Below are 25,757 nucleotides of genomic sequence, written 5' to 3' on the forward strand. Positions count from 1 at the left end.
GTGTATGCAGGTGATACATCAATGGTGGGCATCACTTAAAGTTTAAGTTGATTGAAGTTAAGTGTTATTATACCCTTTGATGTTAAGGAATCACCAGTGTGTAACGGTGCAGCTATCTGAGCCAATGTGCTACAAGGTTTTGTTAAATAAAAAACATTTAAACCGAACATTAGTCTGAATTTATCAGTATTTCTGTACAAACCAACCCTTCCCTCCCCCCCCCCCCTTCTCCTCCCCACCTCTACCCATTCCGCTTCCCTTCCTGACCCCAAGCCGCTTGGCCGAGGAACTCCTCAGGCGATGCTTCATTGGCGGGCGTGGGGGATGATGGTCGAAACACTGCTTGGACGGATATGGGAAAGAATGGTCCTGAGGTGGGAACGTTCTTCGAGCCATAAGCAAGATGTTGCTGCTGGCTCTCATGTGTGGTTGGCAATGGGGGTGGGTCAACTTGGGGTGCAGTCCGGCACTCTGGGACCACTGGGAGCCCTCTGCCACCAGTGTTCCTGGCTACCAGCTCCAGGGCCTCCTCCATCCTTTCCATGTTATATCTTATTTGTTGGACAAAAACTCGGTGACAACTATGTTCTTGGGCTTTTTGCTACTGGTGAATCTCTGTCGTTCCTCCCACAACAGCCAGACAAGCACACACCACAGCCACACATGCTTTCAGTCCCTCTCAGTTCCATCTCTCTCTGTCTCCTCTTCTGCGTATGTCATGATGACCCTTGATCTCCTGAATCGCGGGAATTGAACGTTGCTATGCCGTTGCTAAGGATGGCGACACTTTACAGCAGAAGGTCAGCGAGATTTAACGCTATCGCCCATTTCCTATCGCTCGTGGTAACACTCATTTTAAAAAATGGAGACTAGGTGCTTTGAGAATGGGCGAGAAGCCGGCGATCTGAAATCTCTTTTTTACCGCCCTCGCCGGGAAATGGCCAATAAGCACAAAAGTGGAAAATCTAGCCCTTTGGGTTTTCCTTAATACTAGCCAAGAACTTTTCATGCTCTCTTTAGCATTCTTAATATCCTTTTTAATTTTGCCTCATAACTTTCTATATTACTCCAGGGATTCTACAGTATTTAACCATTGGTATATGACATAAGCTTCCCCTTTTTTCTTTATCCTCCCCTGTAAATCCCTAGACATCCAGGGGGCTCTCGAATTGTTATTCTGACTTGAACCCACATCCTTCATGACTCAATGCTACCCACTGAGCCACGGCTGAACCAGATCAAAGCAGCCATTGAAGTCCATGAGGAAGTAATTTTGAGCGCAGCTTTTGTGGGTCATTGCATTGAAAAAGGTCATTGTGGAGCTGAAGTCCATGGCGGCAGGTGGCAGCAGTGTTGCAGCAGTGCGCTCATCACAATATCCACAACAAATGTAAACTTGGCTAAACGCCTGTGAGTCAGCAGGTTCAAGCCTCACACCAATGCACCCAATCTAAGCTGGCACTGCAGTTTGGGACTGTGACAAGGTGCCATCTCATGCTTGAGATATTAAACTGAGGTCCTGTCTGCTCAATGCTGTATGCCGAGTGGATGTTTGAAGTGCAATGATGGGCTTTGAAGAAGAGCAGTGGGTTCCCCCAGTGTCTTGGCCAATGTTTATCCCTCAAGCAACACCCTGTAAAAAACCCTAATTTTTCATGCACCATGCCTGTGTTTGTGGGATCTGGCTATGTACAGAATGGCTGTGTCTGTCCACATAACAGTCATTGCACCTCAAAGTAATTTGTAGCATTTGAAGCACCTTGGGATGTTTCTGAAACAGTTAATAAGATATTGAGGTCAATATTAACATAGAGGCAGGGTCTGAGCGGGAGGGGGGGAGGGGTGGGGGTGGGGGGTACGGACCGTGGAAGATCGTAGGATGCATGAGGACAAATGGAATGTCCGATTTCACCATGGTGCCTCATTTTAATTTTACTCCCGGGTTTTCACTCATCACTGCGTTTAAGTGGGCGTAACGCAGACTCACACCATGCCGTTTCACCTGGACTATTTAAAAGGCCAGTACACAGATGGAATTTGGCAAAGTTGGGTAAATTGCATGAAAGAAACAGACGCTGAAATGGAATCAGGAATGGCAAAGGCTGCGCCCCGGGTTAATGAAGCATCCCTTGGGTGCAGTAATGGCCAGGCAGGAGGTCCTGTTCCCCAATAATGAGAGGCAGAAGGCCCTGTTCCCCAGTAATGATGAGGAAACTTGCTTCTATAATGAAGACATGGCTGGAGGTGGCCCTGGAGGTGGGCAGGAGCGGGCACTCGGTGGGCAGTTGCAGGCCCCGGAGGTGAGCAGGAGGTAGGCAGGAGCGGGCCCCAGAGGTGAGCAGAAGGTGGGCAGGAGGTGGGCAGGAGGAGGGCTGGAGGTGGGCAGGAGGTGGGCCGGAGGTGGGCCGGAAGTGGGCAGGAGGTGAGCCGCGGAGGTGGGCCGGAGGTGGGCAGGAGGTGAGCCCCAAGGTGGGCAGGAGGTGGGCAGGAGGTGGGCCGGAGGTGGGCCGGAGGTGGGCCGGAAGTGGGCAGGAGGTGAGCCGCGGAGGTGGGCCGGAGGTGGGCAGGAGGTGAGCCCCAGAGGTGGGCAGGAGGTGAACCCCAGAGGTGGGCCGGAGGTGGGCAGGAGGTGAACCCCAGAGGTGGGCAGGAGGTGGGCAGGAGGTGGGCCGGAAGTGGGCAGGAGGTGAACCCCAGAGGTGGGCAGGAGGTGGGCCGGAGGTGGGCCGGAAGTGGGCAGGAGGTGAGCCGCGGAGGTGGGCCGGAGGTGGGCAGGAGGTGAACCCCAGAGGTGGGCAGGAGTTGGGCAGGAGGTGGGCCGGAGGTGGGCAGGAGGTGAGCCCCAGAGGTGGGCAGGAGGTGAACCCCAGAGATGGGCCGGAGGTGGGCAGGAGGTGAGCCCCGGAGGTGGGCAGGAGGTGGGCCGGAGGTGGGCAGGAGGTGAGCCCCGGAGGTGGGCAGGAGGTGGGCCGGAGGTGGGCAGGAGGTGAGCCCCGGAGGTGGGCAGGAGGTGAACCCCAGAGGTGGGCCGGAGGTGGGCAGGAGGTGAACCCCAGAGGTGGGCAGGAGGTGGGCAGGAGGTGGGCCGGAGGTGGGCAGGAGGTGAGCCCCAGAGGTGGGCAGGAGGTGAACCCCAGAGATGGGCCGGAGGTGGGCAGGAGGTGAGCCCCGGAGGTGGGCAGGAGGTGGGCCGGAGGTGGGCAGGAGGTGAGCCCCGGAGGTGGGCCGGAGGTGGGCAGGAGGTGAGCCCCGGAGGTGGGCAGGAGGTGGGCCGGAGGTGGGCAGGAGGTGGGCCGGAGGTGGGCAGGAGGTGGGCCGGAGGTGGGCAGGAGGTGAGCCCCGGAGGTGGGCAGGAGGTGAACCCCAGAGGTGGGCCGGAGGTGGGCAGGAGGTGAGCCCCGGAGGTGGGCAGGAGGTGGGCCGGAGGTGGGCAGGACCTGTGGATCCAGTGCAGAAAGCACGTTAATGGGTGAGCACAATTACACATGAAGCAGCATTAGTGCCGACACACCTTCCCATGCTCTGGGCACTAATGCACATATTTAATATCATCATCATCATAGGCAGTCCCTCAAAATCGAAAAGTGAGTTGTCAGGTGGCTGTACAGTCCAGTACTGGAATTACAGTCTCTGTCACAGGTGTTATGAGGGGTTATGGGGAGCGGGCAGGGAAGTGGACCTGAGTCCATGATTGGATCAGCCATGGTTGTATTAACTGGCGGACAATGCCTATGATGATGATGAAATGGCGGAGCAGGCTCGAGGGGCCGTATATGGCCTACTCCTGCTCCTATTTCTTATGTTCTTATGTTGTTAGGTGGGACAGACAGTCGTTGAAGGAAAGGGTGGGTGGGGAGTCTGGTTTGCCACACGCTCATTCCGCTGCCTGTGCTTGCTTTCTGCATGGTCTTGGCGACGAAACTCGAGGTGCTCAGTGCCCTCTTCGTCCACTTGGGGCGGTTTTTGGTCAGGGATTCTCAGGTGCTGGTGGGGATGTTGCATTTTATCAAGGAGGCTTTGAGGGCGTCCTTGAAATGTTTCGGTGTAGGAGTTCCGAGTAGAGTGCTTGCTTTGTGAGTCTTGTGTCGGGCATGCGGACGATGTGGCCAGCCCAACAGAGCTGGTCAAGTGTGGTCAGTGCTTCGATTTAATAACAATTTAATAACAAAGGGATTGTCTGTACAGACATTTTTGTGTTCTTCTGCGCATGCGCACAGAGGGGATTGGAGGGTGCAGGCGGACAGAGGTAGAGAGCGAGAGAGAGAGTGGGAGGAGGGAGAGAGCGGGGAATTTGAGAGAGTGAGATGCGAATCCACAGGGGGAGTGGAGGTCAGGAACTTGTGGGGTAAAGAGTACGGAGAGCACAGTGGGGATGGGGGAAGAACGTGATCTAGGTCTAAAGGGTGGGGGGAGGGAGCGGTGTAGAGAGCAAGAATGTGATCCAGATGGTAAGATGGATCACGTTCTTCCAACCCCACCCCCTTTATATCTGCACCACATTCTCCCTCTCTCCTACACCTGGTTGATTCCTCAGAAAGTTCGTTGCGTGTGTGGCATGTGACATCATTAGACTGTCACTGTTCACTTCATACCCAATAAACCTGTAACAATGCGACCATCGCACACAATGCTCCATCTATGGGGGGCAGGAGGTCATGAACTTGGGCGGAGGGAGGTCATGAACTTGGGGGATGGGGGCAGGTACTTGTTTGGGGTGGAAGAGTGAGCTCTATACTGTCTGGAGTCAACAGTCAGAATGGCTCGAATTTCACTTTTCAAAGTCACTGATTAAGGAGGCTGGGTGTATCTCATGACACTTTCCAGAGAAACTGCTGGGTGTGTCTTATCCTCCAAGGGGACCAATCAGCAATCAGAATCTGTCATCAAGGGGCCCAATTAGAGCTTTAGGTGTTGCAAATTAATACATCCATTTAAGAATTTGTTAGAAAAAGCTGTAGTGCTGGAAGACTGGCAGATAGCCAACATTATACCTGTATTTAAGAAGGGAGAAGAACGTGTCTAGGAAACTATAGACTAGTCAGCTTAACATCAGTGATAGGAAAGATAATGTAATCTCTACTGAAGGAGAAAATAGAAAAACATCCAAAAATATAATAATGAATAATCAGCACAGATTCAAAAGGGAAAGTCTTGCTTGACATCTTTGAAGAAGTAACAGAGAGTAGACGTGTAGAAACATAGAAACATAGAAATAGGTGCAGGAGCAGGGCATTCGGCCCTTCAAACCTGCATCACCATTCAATATGATCATGGCCGATCATTTATGCAACTTCCGTACCCCGTTCCTGCTTTCTCTCCATACCCCTTGATCCCTTTAGCTGTAAGGGCCACATCTAACTTCCTTTTGAATATATCTAACGAACTGGCCTCAACAACTTTCTGCGGTAGAGAATTCCACAGGTTCACAATTCTCTGGGTGAAAAAGTTTCTCCTCATCTCGGTCCTAGATGGCTTACCCCTTATCCTTAGACTGTGACCCTTGGTTATGGACTTCCCCAACATCGGGAACATTCTTCCTGCATCTAACCTGTCCAGTCCTGTCAGAATTGTATATGCTTCTATGAGATCCCCTCTCATTCTTCTAAATTCCAGTGAATATAAGCCTAGTCGATCCAGTCTTTCTTCATATGTCAGTCCTGCCATCCCGAGAATCAGTCTGATGAACCTTCGCTGCACTCCCTCAATAGCAAGAATGTCCTTCCTCAGATTAGGAGACCAAAACTGTACACAATACTCAAGGTGTGGTGCCACTAAGGTCCTGTACAACTGCAGTAAGACCTCCCTGCTCTGATACTCAAATCCTCGCGCTAGGAAGGCCAACATGCCATTTGTCTTCTTCACTGCCTGCTGTTCCTGCATGCCTACTTTCAATGACTGATGTACCATGACACCCAGGTCTCGTTGCACCTCCCCTTTTCCTAATCTGTCACCATTCAGATAATATTCTGCCTTCCTGTTTTATGCTGTCATTTTACATTTACAGCATTTGCTTGCAGAGGGAAGGGGATGATGCAGAAGGAAGGATGCATCCCAGAAAGCCCCTTTGTGGTCGGGATACCTGGGATGGAATCATCTGCCTATGGTCCCAGTGACCACAACCCCAATTCCCCTTTCAATATTAATCCTAAACCTTACCTTCCCTCTGTTACTAGCTACAATGCTAAAATAAAAACCACCACAAAGCAAACTTTCCAATCTACCTATATATGTTTTTCCATCCAATGTGATATCAAGAAATCAACTCATTACCTGCATGTATTCTGTAGGTGAGTGCCTTTGCCTGTCCTACTGATGTCACGCAGTACTACCCTAGTGGCTGCAGCAAGGCAGGTGGGAGGCTGCTGACTTTCAATGAGGGACACTGCAAATGGCTTTGCTGGTTGACCTTGAGTATGAAATCAATCTTCTTCTTGTTTTTCATCACTCTCCTCTCCCTCTTCTTGTCACCAACAAGCTGGGCAGGCTGCATTTCTTGGTTGTGTGAAATGAGGAAGTCACAAGGGTGGAGTTGTGGTGAGGCGAGGAAGGGGAAAGCAAGAGGTGTATGCCAGAAGGAGGATAACGTATGAGGAATGTAGCATCTTGTATCCTTACTTCCCCACTGTTGGCCAAGGGCTCATTCAAGGCCCTGCCAAGAACGGCTTGCCTGTCTCCTCCAGGAGGGTGAGGTGAGGCTAGGAATGGGAGCTGTGGGCCTCGTGATTGGTGCAGATTGTTGGTTGGGGAATGATTTGAGGGTGGGGTTCATGCACCGAGCGGTGTGTCAGGCTAGTGGTGCAGTTGGGAGGAGACAGCTTTTGAAGATGCATTGACTGATCTTGACCAGTGGCCTGAGGTAATAAAGCTTGTATGGGCACTGGAGCCAGGGGGTGGGAGCAAAACTGCTGGCAGTGACGGCCCCATGATGTACTCCCACATAACACAGAATTAGCAGCAGGAGTGTATGGACAGATTTTTGAGCGATAAGGGGTTATGGGGAGCGGGCGGGGACGAGGAGCAGAGTCCATGATCAGATCAGCCATGATCTTATTAAATGGCGGAACAGACTCGAGGGGCCGTATGGCCAAATTCTGCTCCTATTTCTTATGTTCTTATGTTAGAGTGGTGAGAATGTGGAACTTGCTACCACAAGGAGTGGTTGAAGTGAACAGTAGAGATGCATTTAACGGGAAGCTATATAAGCATATGGGGGAGAATGGAATAGAGGGTGATGCTGATAGAGTTAGCTTGGGAAGGACGGAAGGAGGCTAGATTGGAGCATAAACGGGATGTACTGGTTGGGCCGAATGGCCTATTTTGGTGCTGTATATTCTGTGTAATCCTTACATTGTGGGTTGTGCTGTCGCTGGTGTGGTTAAAATGCGAGAATGGCATTGGATCTTTGATGTGTTGACTGAGATATCAGACTATTGTACAACCTGCTGCTTGCAGCCTGGAGCTTGGGTTCACTTCGATTTCCGAGCCAATGGCCAGCAGACTGCCCTTGACCAATGTTACTGAGATAATGGACACAGCTGGGCTCCCGTGATACTGAGTTTATTTCACCACATGTTACAGCAGAATATCAGAACCTTACCACAGTGTATCTGTCAGAGTCTCTGCATTCGCTAAACAGTGACAGAACGTCACTTACACTAATACAATTTAAATAGAAGTGTCTTACATAGAAAATCAAACACCTGATTTGTATTTACAAAGGTGAACAATTTTAACAACATGCAAAAAAGGTGTAAAGGTATATATAAGGCACTGCCTTCATGTTTATAGTCACACCAACAATCTGTGTCTAGGGCTGGGACTCCACATCGTGCTCTGCCTTGTCAGCCGCCTTCAATGTGTTCAGACAGTCTCTGCACCCCATCCTCTTCGGCATCAGCAGCAGGTTGTACACCATCGCAGCCAGGACTCCTCCGAGCAGCGGCCCCACCCAGAAAATCTGCAGCGACAAGACATGCAATTCAACAACACATGCAGTGTAAGTTCCGAAGCTGCAGCCTGTGTCAGAGCCAGGAGATGAGGGAAGGCAATTGTTTGTGTGAGGTTCGGCAGGGCTGGTGAAGGATGCTGTGGGCAGGGCCGTGTCAGGCTTATGGTCACCAGCATCTCTCCCATCAGTGGGGTGAGCAGCTCGGGGTCCCTGGGAACCGAGTGTGGGGCCAGCAGTATCCGCACCAATCCCGCGTCCCAGCGTCACCCCGGATTAACCTGCTCTTCCAGCAGGCAATCCCGGGCCAGACCCGGAACCCAATCGTGGGCCAGACCCAGAACCCAATCCCGGGCCAGACCCGGAACCCAATCCCGGGCCAGACCCGAGCCAGACCCGGAGACCAATCGTGGGCCAGACCCGGAACCCAATCCTGGGTCAGACCCGGGTCAGAGATGACTCAGTCGGTAAGTTTAAAATGTGTTTTTCCGGTTATCTGTGAGGCCAGAGGGACCGTTGGGCTCGGTTGCCCATTACACCCCCACCCGATACATGCCATTACACACCCTGCCCATTTCACACCCGCCCATTACACACCCGTCCATTACACGCCCATTACACACTCTGCCTGTTACACACCGCCCGTTACACACCCGCACATTACACACCCGCCGATACACATCCGCCCGTTACACACCCGCCCATTACACCACCGCCCATTACACACCCCACCTGTTAAACACCTGCCCGTTACACACCCGCCCATTACACACCTGCCGTTGCACACCCACCCGTTACTCACCTGCCCGTTAAACCCTCTCCCATTACACCCCCGCCCATTACATACCCCACCCGTTACACACCCGCCCATTACACACCCGCCCGTTACACACCCTGCCCATTACACACCCGCACATTACATACCTGCGCATTACACACCCGCCCGTTACACACCAGCCCATTACACACCCCTCGTTACACACCCATCCATTACACCCCCGCCAGTTACAGATGCGCCCATTACACACCCCGCCCATTATACTCCTGTCCGTTACACACCCGCCCATTAGACACCCCGCCCGTTACACACCCCACCCATTATACACCTGCCCATTACATACCCCGCCCATTACACACCCATCTGTTTGACACCCGCCCATTACACACTCCGCCCGTTACACACCCCGCCCATTATACTCCCGCCCGTTACACACCCGCCCATTACACACCCGCCTGTTATACACTCGCCCATTTGACACCCGCTGATTACACACCTGCCCATTGCACACTCCGGCCGTTACACACCCCGCCCATTATATCCCCACCCGTTAAACACCCGCGCTTTACACATCCCGCCCGTTATACACCCGCCCATTACACACTGCACCCATTACATACCCCGCCCATTATACACCTGCCCGTTACACACCCCACCCGTTACACACCTGCCAATTACACACCCGCCCGTTACCCGCCCCGCCCATTACACAACCCACCCGTTACGCATCTGCCCATTGCACAACTTTCCATTACACACCTGCCAATAACACACATGCCCATTACACACCCGCCCATTGCACACCTGCCCGTTACAAACACGCCCGTTATACACCCTGCCCGCTACACCCCTGCCTGTTATACATCCGCCCATTACACACCCCGCCCATTACACACCCCGCGTGTTACACACCCCACCCATTACACACCCTGCCCATTATACCCCTGCCCGTTACACACCTGCCCGTTACACACCCGCCCAATACACACCCACCCGTTATACACCCGCCCATTACACACCCCACCCGTGACATACCCCGCCCATTGCACACCCGCCCATTACACACCCTCTCCGTTACACACCCCACCCATTATACACCCACCCATTACACCCCCCGCCATTACACACCCACCCATTTGACACCCGCCCATTACACACCCTGCCCATTGCACACCCGCCCATTACATACCCTGTCTGTTACACACCCCACCCATTATACACCCGCCCATTACGCCCCCCACCATTACACACCCACCGTTTGATATCCACCCATTACACACGCCGCCTGTTATACACACGCCCATTACACACCCCACCCGTTAAACACCCACCCATTACACACCCCGTCCATTACATACCCAGCCCATTGCACACCCAATCATTACACACCCTGTCCGTTACACACCACACCCATTATACACCCACCCATTACACCCCCCGCCATTACACACCCACCCATTTGACACCCGCCCATTACACACCAAGCCCAATACACACCCCACCCATTACGCACCCGCCCATTACACACCCCGCCCGTTATGCACCTGCCCATTACATACCCGGCCGTTATACACTTGCCTATTACACACCCTGCCCGTTATACACCCGCACATTACACACCTCGCCCGTTAAACATCCGCCCATTACACATCCGCCCGATACATACCCCGCCCATTGCACACCCAACCATTACACACCCTGTCCGTTACACACCCCACCCATTATACACCCACCCATTACACCCCCCGCCATTACACACCCACCCGTTTGACACCCGCCCATTACACACCAAGCCCATTACACACCCCACACATTACACACCCGCCCGTTACGACCCCGCCCATTACGCACCCGCCCATTACATACCCGGCCGTTATACACCTGCCCATTACACACCCCGCCCGTTATACACCCGTACATTACACACCCCGCCCGTTAAACACCCGCCCATTACACATCCGCCCGTTACAAACCCATCCATTACAGTCTGGCCCATTTTACACATGCCCATTACACACCCCGCCCGTTACACACCATGCCCATTATTCACCTGCCCATTACACACCCCGCCTGTTACACACCCTGCCTGTTACCCACCCGCCCATTACACACCCGCCCATTACACACCTGCCCATTACACACCCTGCCCGTTACGCACCCACCCATTACACACCCAGCAATTACACACTCGCCCATTACACACCCGCCTATTACACACCTGCCCATTACACACTCGGCCGTTACACATCCGCCCGTTACACACCCACCTATTACACACCCGCCTGTTACACACTCGCCCGTCACACCCGCCTGTTCTCCAGGTGGCGAGCACAACAGATGGGTGTATCATGGGCAGGATGTAGATCGGGTGGCCAATGCTGTGCTATAGAGGCACAATATCCAGGTGAATGTAGCGAGCTCCCGGGATTGGACCCGGACTCCTTGGCACTGTATGTTGCTGATTGGCCTCTCTAGGATCTGCTGGCCTTGGGTGGTCGGATGACTATTAACTGTAACGCACCGAGGCTCAGCTGACACGTTTATACATTCAACAGGTAAATGATTTGTTACATTTAGAATAATTCCACAAGACTGTATATCTTAAGCTCAAACTGTTGTGACCTTGGTCTCTTTATTGTAACTCCAGAGTGAGGAGGCAGCATGGCAGTCTGCCTTTTATACCTGCTTGCCCAGGGTGTGCAGGTGACCTTTGGGTCTCCCACAGGTGCGCCCCCTGGTGACAAGTCTTACACATTGGTAGTGTTTACATACGTAACATCATTCTCCCCCAAAGTCTTATGTATCAGTTATTTACAAGTTGAGGCGATCTGGTGCTTTGCGTTCCCGGGTTGATCGCCTGAGTTGAAGTCCTGGCATGGGTCAGTCGGTCGGATCATTGCTGCACTGCGGAGTGGCTGGTCTGATCGGACTGTCAGGCATGGTGGGTTCATCCTCGTGGTTGACTGCGAGGTCGATTGCTGGTTGGGTGTGTGTGGGTGGATCAATGATGGTAATGTCCTCTTCAAACTGTTCTTGGTTGTCAGTGAACCACAGCTTGGTCTGAACCAAATGCTTTCTGCACATTTATCCATTCAAAAGTTTGACAACAAACACTCAATTCCCCTCCTTGGCTAACACAGTGCCAGCAACCCATTTAGTTCCATGACCATAAGTAAGGACAAACACAGGGTCATTAACCTCAATGTCACACGATACAGCCGCGCGATCGTGGTATGTGTTATGCCGGTGACGCCGGGTTTCTACATGATCATTGTGATCCGGGTGGACTAAGGAGAGCCTGGTTTTGAGTGCTCGCTTCATTAGCAATTCTGCAGGGGGAGCCCCGGTAAGCAAATGGGGTCATGTGCAGTAGCTGAACAGAATCCGAGATAGCCGGGTCTGCAGGGAACCATCCGTCACGAATTTCAAGCTCTGCTTGATGATTTGGACTGTTTGTTCCGCTTGACCATTGGATGTGGGCTTAAATGGTGCAGACCTGACATGCTTGATGCCATTGCGGGTCATGAACTCATTGAATTCTGAGTTGGTGAAGCATGGTCCATTGTCACTAACAAGAACGTCGGGCAAACCATGGGTGGCGAACATGGCCCGGAGGCTTTCAATGGTGGCAGTGGACGTACATGCCGACATTATTGTACATTCAATCTATTTACAGTAAGTGTCCATTGCTACTAGGAACATCTTTTCTCGAAAGGGGCCAGCGAAATCTACGTGGACCCTTGACCACGGTTTGGAGGGCCATGACCACAGACTCAGTGGGGCCTCCCTTGTTGCACTGCTCAACTGTGAGCAAGTGTTGCATTGGTGTATGCATGACCACCAAAAGTGCGACCTGGCGATAGCCTTCATCATGACTATGCCTGGGTGGGTACTGTGAAGTTCGCGTTTCCCTGCCTTTTTTTGTCAAAATTTCACGATTCTGCCATAGGAAGCAGTCCAAATGGATAGACATTTCATCCTAGCGTTGGTGCAACGGCTTAATTTCGTCTTGCATTTCCCCTGGGACAATGGGCCAGCTCCCATTGAGGACACGGCTTTTTACTAGTGATAGCACCGGATCCTGGCTAGTCCAGGCCTGATGTGGCGAGCCGTGACAGGTGACCCCTCACTCTCAAAAGCATCCATTACAAGAAGCAAGTCTGTGGGTTGCGCCATTTCCACCCCGGTGGTGGACAATGGTAGCCGACTGAGGGCATCAGCACAGTTCTCTGTGCCTGGTCTATGGCGGATTACATAGTCATACGCAGATAACGTTAGTGCCCATCTTTGGATGCTGGATGAGGCATTGGTGTTAATACCTTTACTTTCTGAGAACAGCGAAATGAGCGGCTTGTGGTAGGTTTCGAGCTCGAACTGGAGCCCAAATAGGTATTGGTGTATACACATGCTAATGCTTATTTTTCAACAGTAGGCTCTTTCAGCCTTAGATAAGCTTCTGCACGCATATGCAATCGGTTGCAGTTTGCCTGACCCATTAGCTTGCTGTAACACACAACCGACCCCTTACGAAGATGCATCACAAGCTAGTACTAAACGTTTACATGGGTCATACAATACAAGTAACTTGTTGGAACATAGCAAGTTTCTAGCCTTGTTAAAGGCTGTCCCCAAACCCAGTCATCACCCTTGCATAGCAATAAATGCAATGGTTCCAGCAAAGTGCTCACCCCCGGTAGAATGTTACCAAAATAGTTGAGGAGTCCCAGGAACGAACGCAGCTCCGTCACATTCTGTGGCCTCCATCTTGGAGTTCGTGGGTCTGATGCTGTCCGCTGCAATCTTTCTCCCCAGAAAATCGACCTCTGGCACCAGGAAAACACATTTAGAGTGTTTCAACCTGTGTCCCACACTTCCAGGTTGTACAAATGTTCGGTGGTGTTGTGGCCAGTGATCAAGATGTTGTCTTGGAATACCACGGTGCGTGGAACCGATTTCAGCAGACTCTCCATGTTCCTCTGGAAGATGGTCACCGCCAAACGAATCCCAAAGGGGCATCTGTGGTATATGAATAGTCCTTTGTGCGTGTTGATGCATGTTAATTTTTTCAAAGGTTCAGCCAGCTCCTGTGTCATGGAAGCAGAGGTTAGATCCAGCTTGATGAACGATTTCCCCCCCCCCACCCCTGTGAGCGTTGCAAACAGGTCATCCGCTTTGGGTAGTGGGTACTGCTCCTGTAATGAGACTCGGTTGGTCGTTACCTTGTAGTCCCCGCAGATTCTGACTGTCCCATCGCTCTTCAACACCAGAACGATTGGACTGGCCCACTTGTTGAACTTGACTGGCGATATGATTCCCTCTCGTTGAAGTCCGTCCAGCTCGATCTCGACTTTCTCTTGAATCATATATGGAACCGCTCGGGTCTTGTGATGAACGGGTCGTGCATCAGGGACTAGATGGATCTGCACTTTGGTGCTTGTGAAGTTGCCGATGCCTGGCTCGAATAACGACCGGAATTTGTTTAGCACTTGGGCGCACGAGGCCTCATCCTCCAAAGACAGTGCTTTGATGTCGTCCCAGTTCCATCGGATCTTTCCTAGCCAGCTTCTGCCGAACAGTGTTGGGCCATCGCCTGGTACAATCCATAGTAGTAAATCATGCACAGTTCCAACATACGATACCTTCACTGCCTCACTGCCAATGATTGGTATGATCTCTTTGGTGTAATTGGTGTGGATCGGAATTAGTTTTGGCCTTTGTGCCTTGTTGCCCCACAGTTTCTCAAAAGCCTTCTAGCTCATAATTGTCTGACTCGACCCTGTGCCCAATTCCATGGAAACTAGAATGCCGTTTAATTTGACTTTTAACATTATCGGAGGGCTTTTGGTGGTGAAGGTGTGTACCCCATACACTTCCTCTTTAGCCTCAGGTTGAGTTGCGTGTCTTACTCGTTCAGCGTGATCCGCGCCGGATCAGTCATCTTCTGCCGACTCTGCCAAGTGGTGAGTTGCTGCATATCTGCACATTCGCTGGAGGTGCTCCATTGTTCCACAGCCATTGCACACGTAGTGCTTGAATCAGCATTGATGGATTCGATGATTACCCCCGCAGCCCCAACATGGTGCTAATGGATTCGCATTCACGCCCCACAGCGGACTCTGAGTCATCCTAGGTCTGGCCTCTGCGGGCGTGTAGGCCCTGCCATGCACAGTTCTGCCTGCTGAAGGCGTTATTTTATTCACAGTACTTGCCGGTGAGTTCCGATGCTGCAAAGATATCTGTTCAGTGTTATCATTCGTGGACATAAAAGCCTGGGCTATCGTGATGGCCTTGCTCAGATTCAGGGATTCAGCAGACAGCAGTTTGCGAAGAATGACCTCTTGGCCGATTCCAAGCACGAAAAAGTCCCGCAACACTTCCTCCAAAAATCTAGCAAATACGCACGGTCCCGCAAAGCGTCTTAGGTCGGCGACATAGCTCGCCACGTCCTGGCCCTCAGAGCGGTGGTGTGTATAAAAGCGATACCTGGCCATCAAGATGCTCTCCTTTGGCTTAGAAACATAGAAAATAGGTGCAGGAATAGGCCATTTGGCCCTTCGAGCCTGCACCACCATTCAATAAGATCATGGCTGATCCTTCACCTCAGTACCCCTTTCCTGCTTTCTCTCCATACCCCTTGACCCCTTTAGCCGTAAGGGCCATATCTAACTCCCTCTTGAATATATCCAATTACCTGGTATCAACAACTCTGCGGTAGGGAATTCCACAGTTAGAATCCCCTATCACTATGTTACAGGAATCATTAACTGAGGCCATATGGGTTGAATTGAAAAGTAAAAAAGGGGCAATCACTCTGCTGGGAGTGTATTATAGACCCCCAAACAGTGGGAGCGAGATAGAGGAGCAAATATGTCGGCAAATTGCTGTGAAGTCTGAAAACCATAGGGTAGTAATAGTAGGGGATTTTAACTATCCAAATATTGATTGGGACAAATGTAATGTGAAGGGTATAGAGGATGTGGAATTCTTAAAATGCATTCAAGAGAACTTTTTTAGTCAGTATGTAGCAAGCCCAACACGAGAGAGGGCCGTTATTGGATTTAGTTTTGGGGAATGAAGCTGGGCAGGTTGAAGGGGTATTAGTGGGAGAGCACTTGGGGGCCAGTGACCATAATTCAGTCAGATTCAAGTTGGTTATGGATAAGGTCAAGAATAGGCCTGGAATAAAAGTCCCAAATTGGGGAAAAGCTAATTTTGCTAAGTTAAGGAGTGATTTGGCCATAGTGGACTGGAAACAGCTACTTGTGGGTAAATCAGTGTCGGAACAGTGGGAGGCATTCAAGGAGGAGATCCGGAAGGCTCAGGCCAAACATGTGCCCTTAAAGAAAAAGGTTGGGAAAAATAATTCTAGAGCCCCCTGGATGTCTAGGGACTTACAGGGGAGGATTAAGAAAAAAAGGGACGCTTATGTCATATACCAGCGGCTAAATACTTTAGAATCTTTAGCGGAATATAGAAAGATAAGAGTTAAAATTAAAAAGGATATTAGGAATGCTAACGAGAGCACGAGAAATTCTTAGCCAGTAAAATTAAGGAAACCCCTAAGATGTTCTATAAATATATTAAGAGTAAGAGGGTAACTAAGGAAAGGGTAGGGCCTATTGGAGACCATGAGAGTAATCTTTGTGAGGAGGCGGAAGATGTTGGTAGGGTTCTTAACGAATACTTTGCATCTGTTTTCACAAAGGAAAGAAATAATGCAGATACTGCTATAGAGGAGGAGTGTGGTATTCTGGATGAAATAAATATAGTGAGAGAGGAAGTATTAAGGGGTTTAGCAGCTTTGAAAGTAGATAAGCCCTTAGGCCCGAATGAAATGCATCCCAGGTGTTGAGCGAAGTAAAAGAGAAAATAGCAGAGGCCTTGACCATCATTTTCCAGTCCACTTTGGATATGGGCATGGTGCCGGAGGATTGGAGGACTGCTAATGTAGTACCCTTGTTTAAAAAGAGAATAAGGGACATAGAAACATAGAAACATAGAAAATAGCTGCAGGAGTAGGCCATTCGGCCCTTCGAGCCTGCACCACCATTCAATAAGATCATGGCTGATCATTCCTTCAGTATCCCGTTCCTGTCTTCTCTCCATACCCCTTGATCCCTTTATATCTAACTCCCTCTTGAATATATCCAACGAACTGGCAACAACAACTCTCTGCGGCAGGGAATTCCACAGATTAACAACTCTCTGAGTGAAGAAGTTTCTCCTCATTTCAGTCCTAAATGGCTTACCCCTTATCCTAAGACTGTGTCCCCTGGTTCTGGACTTCCCCAACATCGGGAACATTCTTCCCGCATCTAACCTGTTCAATCCCGTCAGAATTTTATATGTTTCTATAAGAACCCCTCTCATCCTTCTAAACTCCAGTGAATATAAGCCGAGTCGATCTAGTCTTTCTTCATATGTCAGTCCTGCCATCCCAGGAATCAGTCTGGTGAACCTTCGCTGCACTCCCTCAATCGCAGTAATTACAAGCCTGTCAACCTAACGTCAGTGGTGGGAAAATTATTGGAAAAATGCTGAAAGACAGGATAAATCTGCATTTGGATAGGCAAGGATTGATTAGGGACAGTCAGCATGGACTTGTTAAGGGAAGATCGTGTTTGACTAACCTGATTGAATGTTTTGAGGAGGTAACCAAAAGGTTCGATGAGAGTAATGCATACGATGTAATATATATGGACTTTTGCAAGGCTTTTGATAAGGTCCCACATGGTAGACTGGTCATGAAGGTTAAAGCTGATGGGATCCAGGGCAAAGTGGCAAGTTGGATCCAAAATTGGCTTGGAGGTAGGAAGCAAAGGGTAATGATTGATGGATGTTTTTGTGACTGGAAGGATGTTTCTAGTGGGGTTCCGCAGGGCTCAGTACTGGGTCCATTGCTTTTTGTGGTATATATATCAACAATTTCGATTTGAATATAGGGGGTATGATTAAGAAGTTTGCAGACGACACTAAAATTGGCTGTGTGATTGACAATGAAGAGGAAAGTCATGGGCTGCAGGAGGATATCAAACTACTGGTCAGGTGGGCAGAGCAGTGGCAAATGGAATTTAATTCAGAGAAGTGTGAGGTGATGCACTTTGGGAGGGCTAATAAGAAAAGGGTATAGACATTAAGCGGTAGGCCACTTAATAGTGTAGATGAACAAAGGGACCTTGGAGTGCTTGTCCACAGATCACTAAAGTAGCAAGCCAGGTGGATAAGGTGGTCAAGAAGGCATACAGAATGCTTGCCTTTATTGGCCAAGGCATAGAATATAAGAGTAGGGAGGTTATGCTTAAATTGTATAAAACTTTGGTTAGGCCACAGCTGGAGTACTGTGTGCCATATTATAGGAAGGACGTGATTGCACTAGAGAGGGTGCAGAGGAGATTTACTGGGAGGCTGCCTGGAATGGAGAACCTTAGTTATGAGGACAGATTGGATAGGCTGGGTTTGTTCCCATTGGAACAGAGGAGGTTGAGAGGAGACCTCATTGAGGTGTACAAAATATTAAGGGGCCTGGACATAGTGGATAGTAAGGGTCTATTTCCATTGGTGGAGGGGGCTATTATGAGGGGGCATAGTTTTAAGGTGGTTGGTGGAAGGTTTAGAGGGGATTGGAGGGGGGGACTTCTTTACACAGAGGGTTGTGGGGATCTTGAACTCACTGCCTGGAAGGGTGGTGGATGCAGAAACCCTCACCACTTTTAAGAGATGGTTGGATGAGCACTTAAAGTGTCGTACAGACCTAGAGCTGGTAATTGGCATTAGACTAGATGACCTTTTGTTGGTTGGAACAGATATAATAGTAAGTACTGCAGGGAATAGAATACGGCCAGGGTGATCTCCTGGACTAGTTTCGATCGCCTGGATGGGTCGGAGAGGAATTTTCCCAGATTTTTTCTCCCTAAATTGGCCTGATTTTTAGCTGGTTTTTGCCTCCTCAGGAGATCACATGGCTCCAGTTGGGATGGAGTGTAGATGTCTTTAGTATAAGGGGTGTTGGAGTGGTGTGGGGTGGACTGGTTGGGCTGGGTGCTCTTTGCCTTTCCGTTATTGTTCATGGGTTTATATGTAACCTTCAGGGCTGCTGACCAATCGCCATGCGACTCTTTGTCGGCCGGCGCGGACACGATGGGCCAAAATGGCCTCCTTCTGCGCTGTAAATTTCTGTTTTTATGTTTCTATGTATCAGTCTTTATGGTAGAGGACATTAACAATATACCGACAGTGGATGGTCTCGGGGCTATAGGGTGGAAGTACTTAACACAATCACAATCACTAAGGAGGTGGTACTCAGTAAGATAATGGGACTAAAGGCAGATAAATCCCCTGGACCTGATGGCTTGCTTCCCAGGATCTTAAGAGAAGTAGCGGCAGAGATAGTGGATGCATTGGTTGTAATTTACCAAAATTCCCTGGATTCTGGGGAGGTCCCAGCAGATTGGAAAACTGCAAATGTTACGGCCCTATTTAAAAAAGGAGGCAGACAAAAAGCAGGAAACTATAGACCAGTTAGCCTAATATAATTGGAATTACGGAGACATGGCTCCAGGGTGACCAAGGCTGGGAACTCAATATCCAGGGGTATTCAAAATTCAGGAAGGATAGACAGAAAGGAAAAGGAGGTGGGGTAGCATTGCTCGTTAAAGAGGAAATTAACACAATAGTAAGAAAGAACATTAGCGTGGATGATGTGGAATCTGTATGGGTGGAGCTGCGGAATACCAAAGAGCAGAAAACGCTAGTGGGAGTTGTGTACAGACCACCAAACAGTAGTAGTGAGGTTGGGGATGGCATCAAACAGGAAATTAGGGATGCGTGAAATAAAGGTACAGCAGTTATCATGGGCAACTTTAATCTACATATAGATTGGGTTAACCAAGTTGGTAGAAATGCGGTGGAGGAGTATTTCCTGGAGTGTATTAGGGATGGCTTTCTAAACCAATATGTCGAGGAACCAACTAGAGAGCTGGCCATCCTAGATTGGGTGATGTGTAATGAGAGAGGATTAATTAGCAATCTTGTTGTGCGAAGCCCCCTGGGGAAGAGTGACCATAATATAGTAGAATTCTTTACTAAGATGGAGAGTGACAGTGTTAATTCAGAGACTAGGGTCCTGAACTTAAGGAAAGGTAACTTCGATGGTATGAGACGTGAATTGGCTAGGATAGACTGGCAAATGATACTTAAAGGGTTGACAGTGGATAGGCAATGGCAGACATTTATAGATTACATGGATGAACTTCAACAATTGTACATCCCGGTCTGGAGTAAAAATAAAATGGGGAAGGTGGCTCAACTGTGGCTAACAAGGGAAATTAGGGATAGTGTTAAATCCAAGGAAGAGGCATATAAATTGGTCAGAAAAAGCAGCAAACCTGAGGACTGGGATAAATTTAGAATTCAGCAGAGGAGGACAAAGGGTCTAATTAGGAGGGGGAAAATAAAGTATGAGACAAAGCTTGCTGGGAACATAAAAACTGACTGCAAAAACTTCTATAGATATGTGAAGAGAAAAAGATTAGTGAAGATCAACGTAGGTCCTTTGCAGTCAGAATCAGGTGAATTTATAATGGGGAACAAAGAAATGGTAGACCAATTGAACAAATACTTTGGATCTGTCTTCACTAAGGAAGACACAAATAACCTTCCGGAAATACTTGGGGTTCGAGGGTCTAGCGAAAAGAAGGAACTGAATGAAATCCTTATTAGTCATGAAATTGTGTTAGGGAAATTGATGGGATTGAAGGCCGATAAATCCCCAGGGCCTGATAGGCTGCATCCCAGAGTACTTAAGGTAGTGGTCCTAGAAATAATGGATGCATTGGTGATCATTTTCCAACATTCTATTGACTCTGGATCAGTTCCTATGGACTGGAGAGTAGCCAATGTAACACCACTTTTTAAAAAAGGAGGGAGAGACCGGTTAGCCTGACATCGGTGGTGGGGAAAATGTTGGAATCAATTATTAAAGATGAAGTAGCAGCGCATTTGGAAAGCAGTGACAGGATCGGTCCAAGTCAGCATGTATTTGTAAAAAGGAAATCATGCTTGACAAATCTTCTAGAATTTTTTGAGGATGTAACCAGTGGAGTGGACAAGGGAGAACCAGTGGATGTGGTGTATTTGGACTTTCAAAAGGCTTTTGACAAGATCCCGCACAAGAGATTGGTGTGCAAAATTAAAACACATGGTATTGGGGGTAATGTACTGGCGTGGATAGAGAACTGGTTGGCAGACAGGAAGCAGAGAGTCGGAATAAACGGGTCATTTTCAGAATGGCAGGCAGTGACCAGTGGGGTGCCGCAGGGCTCAGTGCTGGGACCCCAGCTATTTACAATATACATCAATGACTTAGATGAAGATATTGAATGTAATATCTCCAAATTTGCAGATGACACTAAGGTGGGTGGTGGTGTGAGCTGTGTGGAGGATGCTAAGAGACTGCAGGTTGAATTGGACAGGTTAGGTGAGTGGGTAAACGCATGGCAGATGCAGTATAATGTGGATAAATGTGAGGTTATGCACTTTGGTGGCAAAAACAGGAAGACAGACTATTATCTGAATGGTGACAGATTAGGAAAAGCGGAAGTGCAACGAGATCTGGGTGTCATAGTTCATCAGTCATTGAAGGTAGGCATGCAGGTACATCAGGCAGTAAAGAAAGCAAATGGCATGCTGGCCTTCATAGCGAGGGGATTTGAGTATAGGAGCAGTGTGGTCTTACTGCAGTTGTACAGGGCCTTGGTGAGACCACACCTTGAGTATTGTGTGCAGTTATGGTCTCCTAATCTGAGGAAGGACGTTCTTGCTGTTGAGGGAGTGCAGCAAAGGTTCACCAGACTGATTCCTGGGATGGCAGGACTGACATATGAAGAAAGACTGGATCGACTAGGCTTATATTCATTGGAATTTAGAAGAATGAGAGGGGATCTCATAGAAACATATACAATTCTGACGGGACGGGACAGGTTAGATGCAGGAAGAATGATCCCGATGTTGGGGAAGTCCAGAACCAGGGGTCACAGTCTAAGGATAAGGGGTAAATCATTTAGGACTGAGATGAGGAGAAACTTCTTCACTCAGAGAATTGTGAACCTATGGAATTCTCCACCACAGAAAGTTGTTGAGGCCAGTTCGTTAAATATATTCAAAATGGAATTAGATATGGCCCTTACGGCAAAAGGGATCAAGGCGTATGGAGAAAAAGCAGGAATGGGGTACTGAAGTTCCATGATCAGCCATGATCATATTGAATGGTGGTGCAGGCTCGAAGGACCGAATGGTCCAATCCTGCACCTACCTTTTTTGTTTCTATGTTTCTATGGTCTATAATTCGGTGTTTTCTCTCTCCCTCCTTTTTTAAAAAGTGGGGTTACATTAGCTACCCTCCAATCCATAGGAACTGAGCCAGAGTCCAAGGAATGTTGGAAAATGACCACCAATTCATCTACTATTTCTAGAACCACTTCCTTAAGTACTCTGGGATGCAGACTATCAGGCCCTGGAGACTTACCGGCCTTCAATCCCATCAATTTCCCTAACATCATTTCCTGACTAATAAGGATTTCCCTCAGTTCCCTCAGTTCCTCCTTCTCGCTAGTCCGTCGGTCCCCTAGTATTTGTTCAATTGGTCTGCCATTTCCTTGTTCCCCATTATGAATTCACCTGATTCTGACTGCAAGGGACCTACATTAATCTTCACTAATCTTTTTCTCTTCACATATCTATAGAAGATTTAGCAGTCAGTTTTTATGTTCCCTGCAAGCATACTCTATTTTCCTCCTCCTAATTAAACCCTTAGTCCTCCTCTGCTGTATTCTATATTCCTCCCAGTCCTCAGGTTTGCTGCTTTTTCTGGCCAATTTTATGCCTCTTTCTTGGATTTAACACTATCCCTAATTTCCCTTGTTAGCCATGGTTGAGCCACCTTCCCCATTTAATTTTTACGCCAGACAGGGATGTACAATTGCTGTACATGTGATCTTTAAATGTCTGCCATTGCCTATCTACCGTTAATCCTTTAAGTATCATTTGCCAGTCTATCCTCGCCAATTCACATCTCATACCATCAAAGTTATCTTTCTTTAAGTTCAGGACCCTAGTCTCTGAATTAACTGTGTCACTCTCCATCTTAATGAAGAATTCTACCATATTATGGTCACTCTTCCCCAAAGGGTCTCGCACGACAAGATTGCTAATTAATCCTCTCTCATTACACAACACGCAGTCTAGGATGGCCTGCTCTCTAGTTGGTTGCTTGATATATTGGTCTAGAAAACCATCCCTTATACAGTCCAGGAAATCCTCCTCCACAGTATTGCTACCAGTTTGGTTAGTGTTGTGTATGTGTGAAGCATGCACTCCCGTGTTCCGCCACCAGGGAGTGCATCCCCTGAAGTCCCAAGCGATCCCAGCATCCCTTGGGAGCACTGTATATAAGCCGGCCCCTAAGGCCTGTTCCTCACTCTGGAGTCTCTTAATAAAGACTGAGGTCACTGTTCCTTTAACCTCCCTGTGTGCAGTCTCATCTGTGTTAGGAACACAATAACTGGCGACGAGTATACAAATCCAATGCAAAGATGCAGCAAACTGTGGGAATCCTGGAGAAGTTCTTGGAGGGTGAGGATTGGGAAGCCTATGTCGAACGGCTAGACCAGTACTTTGTAGCCAACAAGCTGGACGGAGAAGGAAGCGCTGCAAAAAGGAGAGCGGTCCTCCTCACGGTCTGTGGAGCACCGACCGACAGCCTCATGAAGAATCTTCTGGCTCCGGTGAAATCCACAGATAAGTCATATGAGGAGCTCTGTACACTGGTTTGGGAGCATCTTAACCTGAGGGAGAGCGTGCTGATGGCGAGGTATCGGTTCTACACGTGCCAGCGATCTGAAGGTCAGGAAGTGGCGAGCTACGTCGCCGAGCTAAGGCGACTTGCAGGACAATGTGAGTTTGATGGCTACCTGGAGCAGATGCTTAGAGACTTTTTTGTACTGGGCATTGGCCACGAGACCATCCCACGATATTAGTTCTGAACCTCACCTTCACTCTGTTACTAGCTACAATGCTAAAATAAAAACCACCAGAAAGCAAACTTTTCAATCTACCTATATATGTCTATCCATCCAATGTGACATCAAGAAATCAACTTATTACCTGCATGCATTCTCTTAGTGAGTGTTTTGTGTGTGCCTTTGCCTGTCCTACTGATGTCACGCAGTGCTACCCGAGTGGCTCAGCAAGGCAGGTGGGAGGCTGCTGACTTTCAATGGGGGCCACTGCAAATGGCCTTGCTGGTTGACCTTGAGTGTGAATTCAATCTTTTTTTTCATCACTCTCCTCTCCCTCTTCTTGGTCACCAACGAGCTGTGCAGGCTGCATTCTTGGTTGTGTGAAATGAGGAAGTCACAAGGGTGGAGTTGTGGTGAGGCAAGGAAGGGGAAAGCAAGAGGTGTATGCCAGAAGGAGGATAACGTATGAGGAATGCAGCATCTTGTATCCTTACTTAGCTGTTGGCCAAGGGCTCAGTCAAGGCCTTGCCAAGAACGGCCTGCCTGTCTCCTCCAGGAGGGTGAGGTGAGGCTAGGAATGGGAGCTGTGGGCCTCGTGATTGGTGCAAATTGTTGGTTGGGGAGTGATTGGAGGGTGGGGTTCATGCACCGAGCGGTGTGTCAGGCTAGTGGTGCAGTTGGGAGGAGACAGCTTTTGAAGATGCATTGACTGATCTTGACCAGTGGCCTGAGGTAATAAAGCTTGTATGGACACTGGAGCCAGGGGGTGGGAGCAAAACTGCTGGCAGTGACGGCCCCATGATGTACTCCCACATAACACAGAATTAGCAGCAGGAGTGTATGGACAGATTTTTGAACGATAAGGGGTTATGGGGAGCGGGCGGGGACGAGGAGCAGAGTCCATGATCAGATCAGCCATGATCTTATTAAATGGCGGAACAGACTCGAGGGGCCGTATGGCCAACTCCTGCTCCTATTTCTTATGTTCTTATGTTAGAGTGGTGAGAATGTGGAACTTGCTACCACAAGGAGTGGTTGAAGTGAACAGTAAGGTGCATTTAACGGGAAGCTATATAAGCATATGGGGGAGAATGGAATAGAGGGTGATGCTGATAGAGTTAGCTTGGTAAGGACGGAAGGAGGCTAGATTGGAGCATAAACGGGATGTACTGGTTGGGCCGAATGGCCTATTTTGGTGCTGTATATTCTGTGTAATCCTTACATTGTGGGTTGTGCTGTTGCTGATGTGGTTAAAATGCGAGAATGGCGTTTCTCCTGTGATATGTTGACTGAGATATCAGACTATTGTACAACCTGCTGCTTGCAGCCTGGAGCTTGGGTTCGCTTGGATTTCCTAGTGGCAGTCGGTGAGTCGGAGGCAAGCCACTGCAGCTGCAGCAGAGGCAGAAGGCAAAAATCAAATAGAAAGAAATTGAAAGGTGACGTCACAGCCAAGATGGTAAGTGATTGGCTGGTGATTGTTGAGTAGTTTTTCGATTTCTTTCTATATCAGTAAGTAACCTTTTAGCATTGTTGTTGCCCAATTAAGTTAATCCAAGGGTTAAGTCATGGCAGGAGAGCTGGGACACGTGTTATGCTCCTCCTGTACTATGTGGGAACTCAGGGACGCTTCCCTGGTGTCCCTGACGACTACGTGTGCGGGAAGTGCATCCGCCTGCAGATCCTGACGGACCGCATTGCGGCACTGGAGCTGCGGGTGGATTCACTCTGGAGCATGCACGATGCTGAGAATGACATGAATAGCACATTTAGCGAGTTGGTCTTACCGCAGGTGAAGGGTACACAGCCAGATAGTAAATCGGTGACCAACAGGAAGAGCATTGCAAGGAAGGTAGTGCAGGGGGTCCCCTGTGGTCATCCCCCTGCAAAACAGATACACCGCTTTGAGTACTGTTGAGGGCGATGACTCTTTAGGGGAAGACAGTACCAGCCAAGTCCATGGCACCGTGGGTGGCTCTGCTGCACAGGAGGGCAGGAAAAAGTGTGGGAGAGTGATAGT

General features: G+C 49.2%; 1 protein-coding gene across 1 annotated transcript; it reads right to left on the reverse strand.

The window, feature by feature from the left end:
• Positions 1–2,114: 2,114 nt before the first annotated feature.
• On the reverse strand, positions 2,115–6,490 carry LOC139233535 (uncharacterized). The gene is made up of 2 exons (XM_070863935.1): positions 6,407–6,490; positions 2,115–3,437 (listed from the first exon to the last, which is right to left on the reverse strand). The coding sequence occupies exons 1-2, from the start codon at positions 6,488–6,490 to the stop codon at positions 2,115–2,117; spliced, it is 1,407 nt and encodes a 468-aa protein (XP_070720036.1).
• Between the last annotated feature and the right edge of the window lie 19,267 nt (positions 6,491–25,757).

This window comes from Pristiophorus japonicus, chromosome 21 (assembly GCF_044704955.1).
Source record: "Pristiophorus japonicus isolate sPriJap1 chromosome 21, sPriJap1.hap1, whole genome shotgun sequence".
In the NCBI taxonomy this organism is placed as follows: Eukaryota; Metazoa; Chordata; class Chondrichthyes; family Pristiophoridae; genus Pristiophorus; species Pristiophorus japonicus.

Bases quoted from the DNA above. Each gene is read 5' to 3' on its own strand.
- LOC139233535 (XM_070863935.1), bottom strand. From the start codon at position 6,490: ATGCAGCCTGCCCAGCTTGTTGGTGACAAGAAGAGGGAGAGGAGAGTG. The intron at 3,438-6,406 runs GTCAACCAGCAA...CTGGATCCACAG, and splicing joins AGATTGATTTCATACTCAAG to GTCCTGCCCACCTCCGGCCC.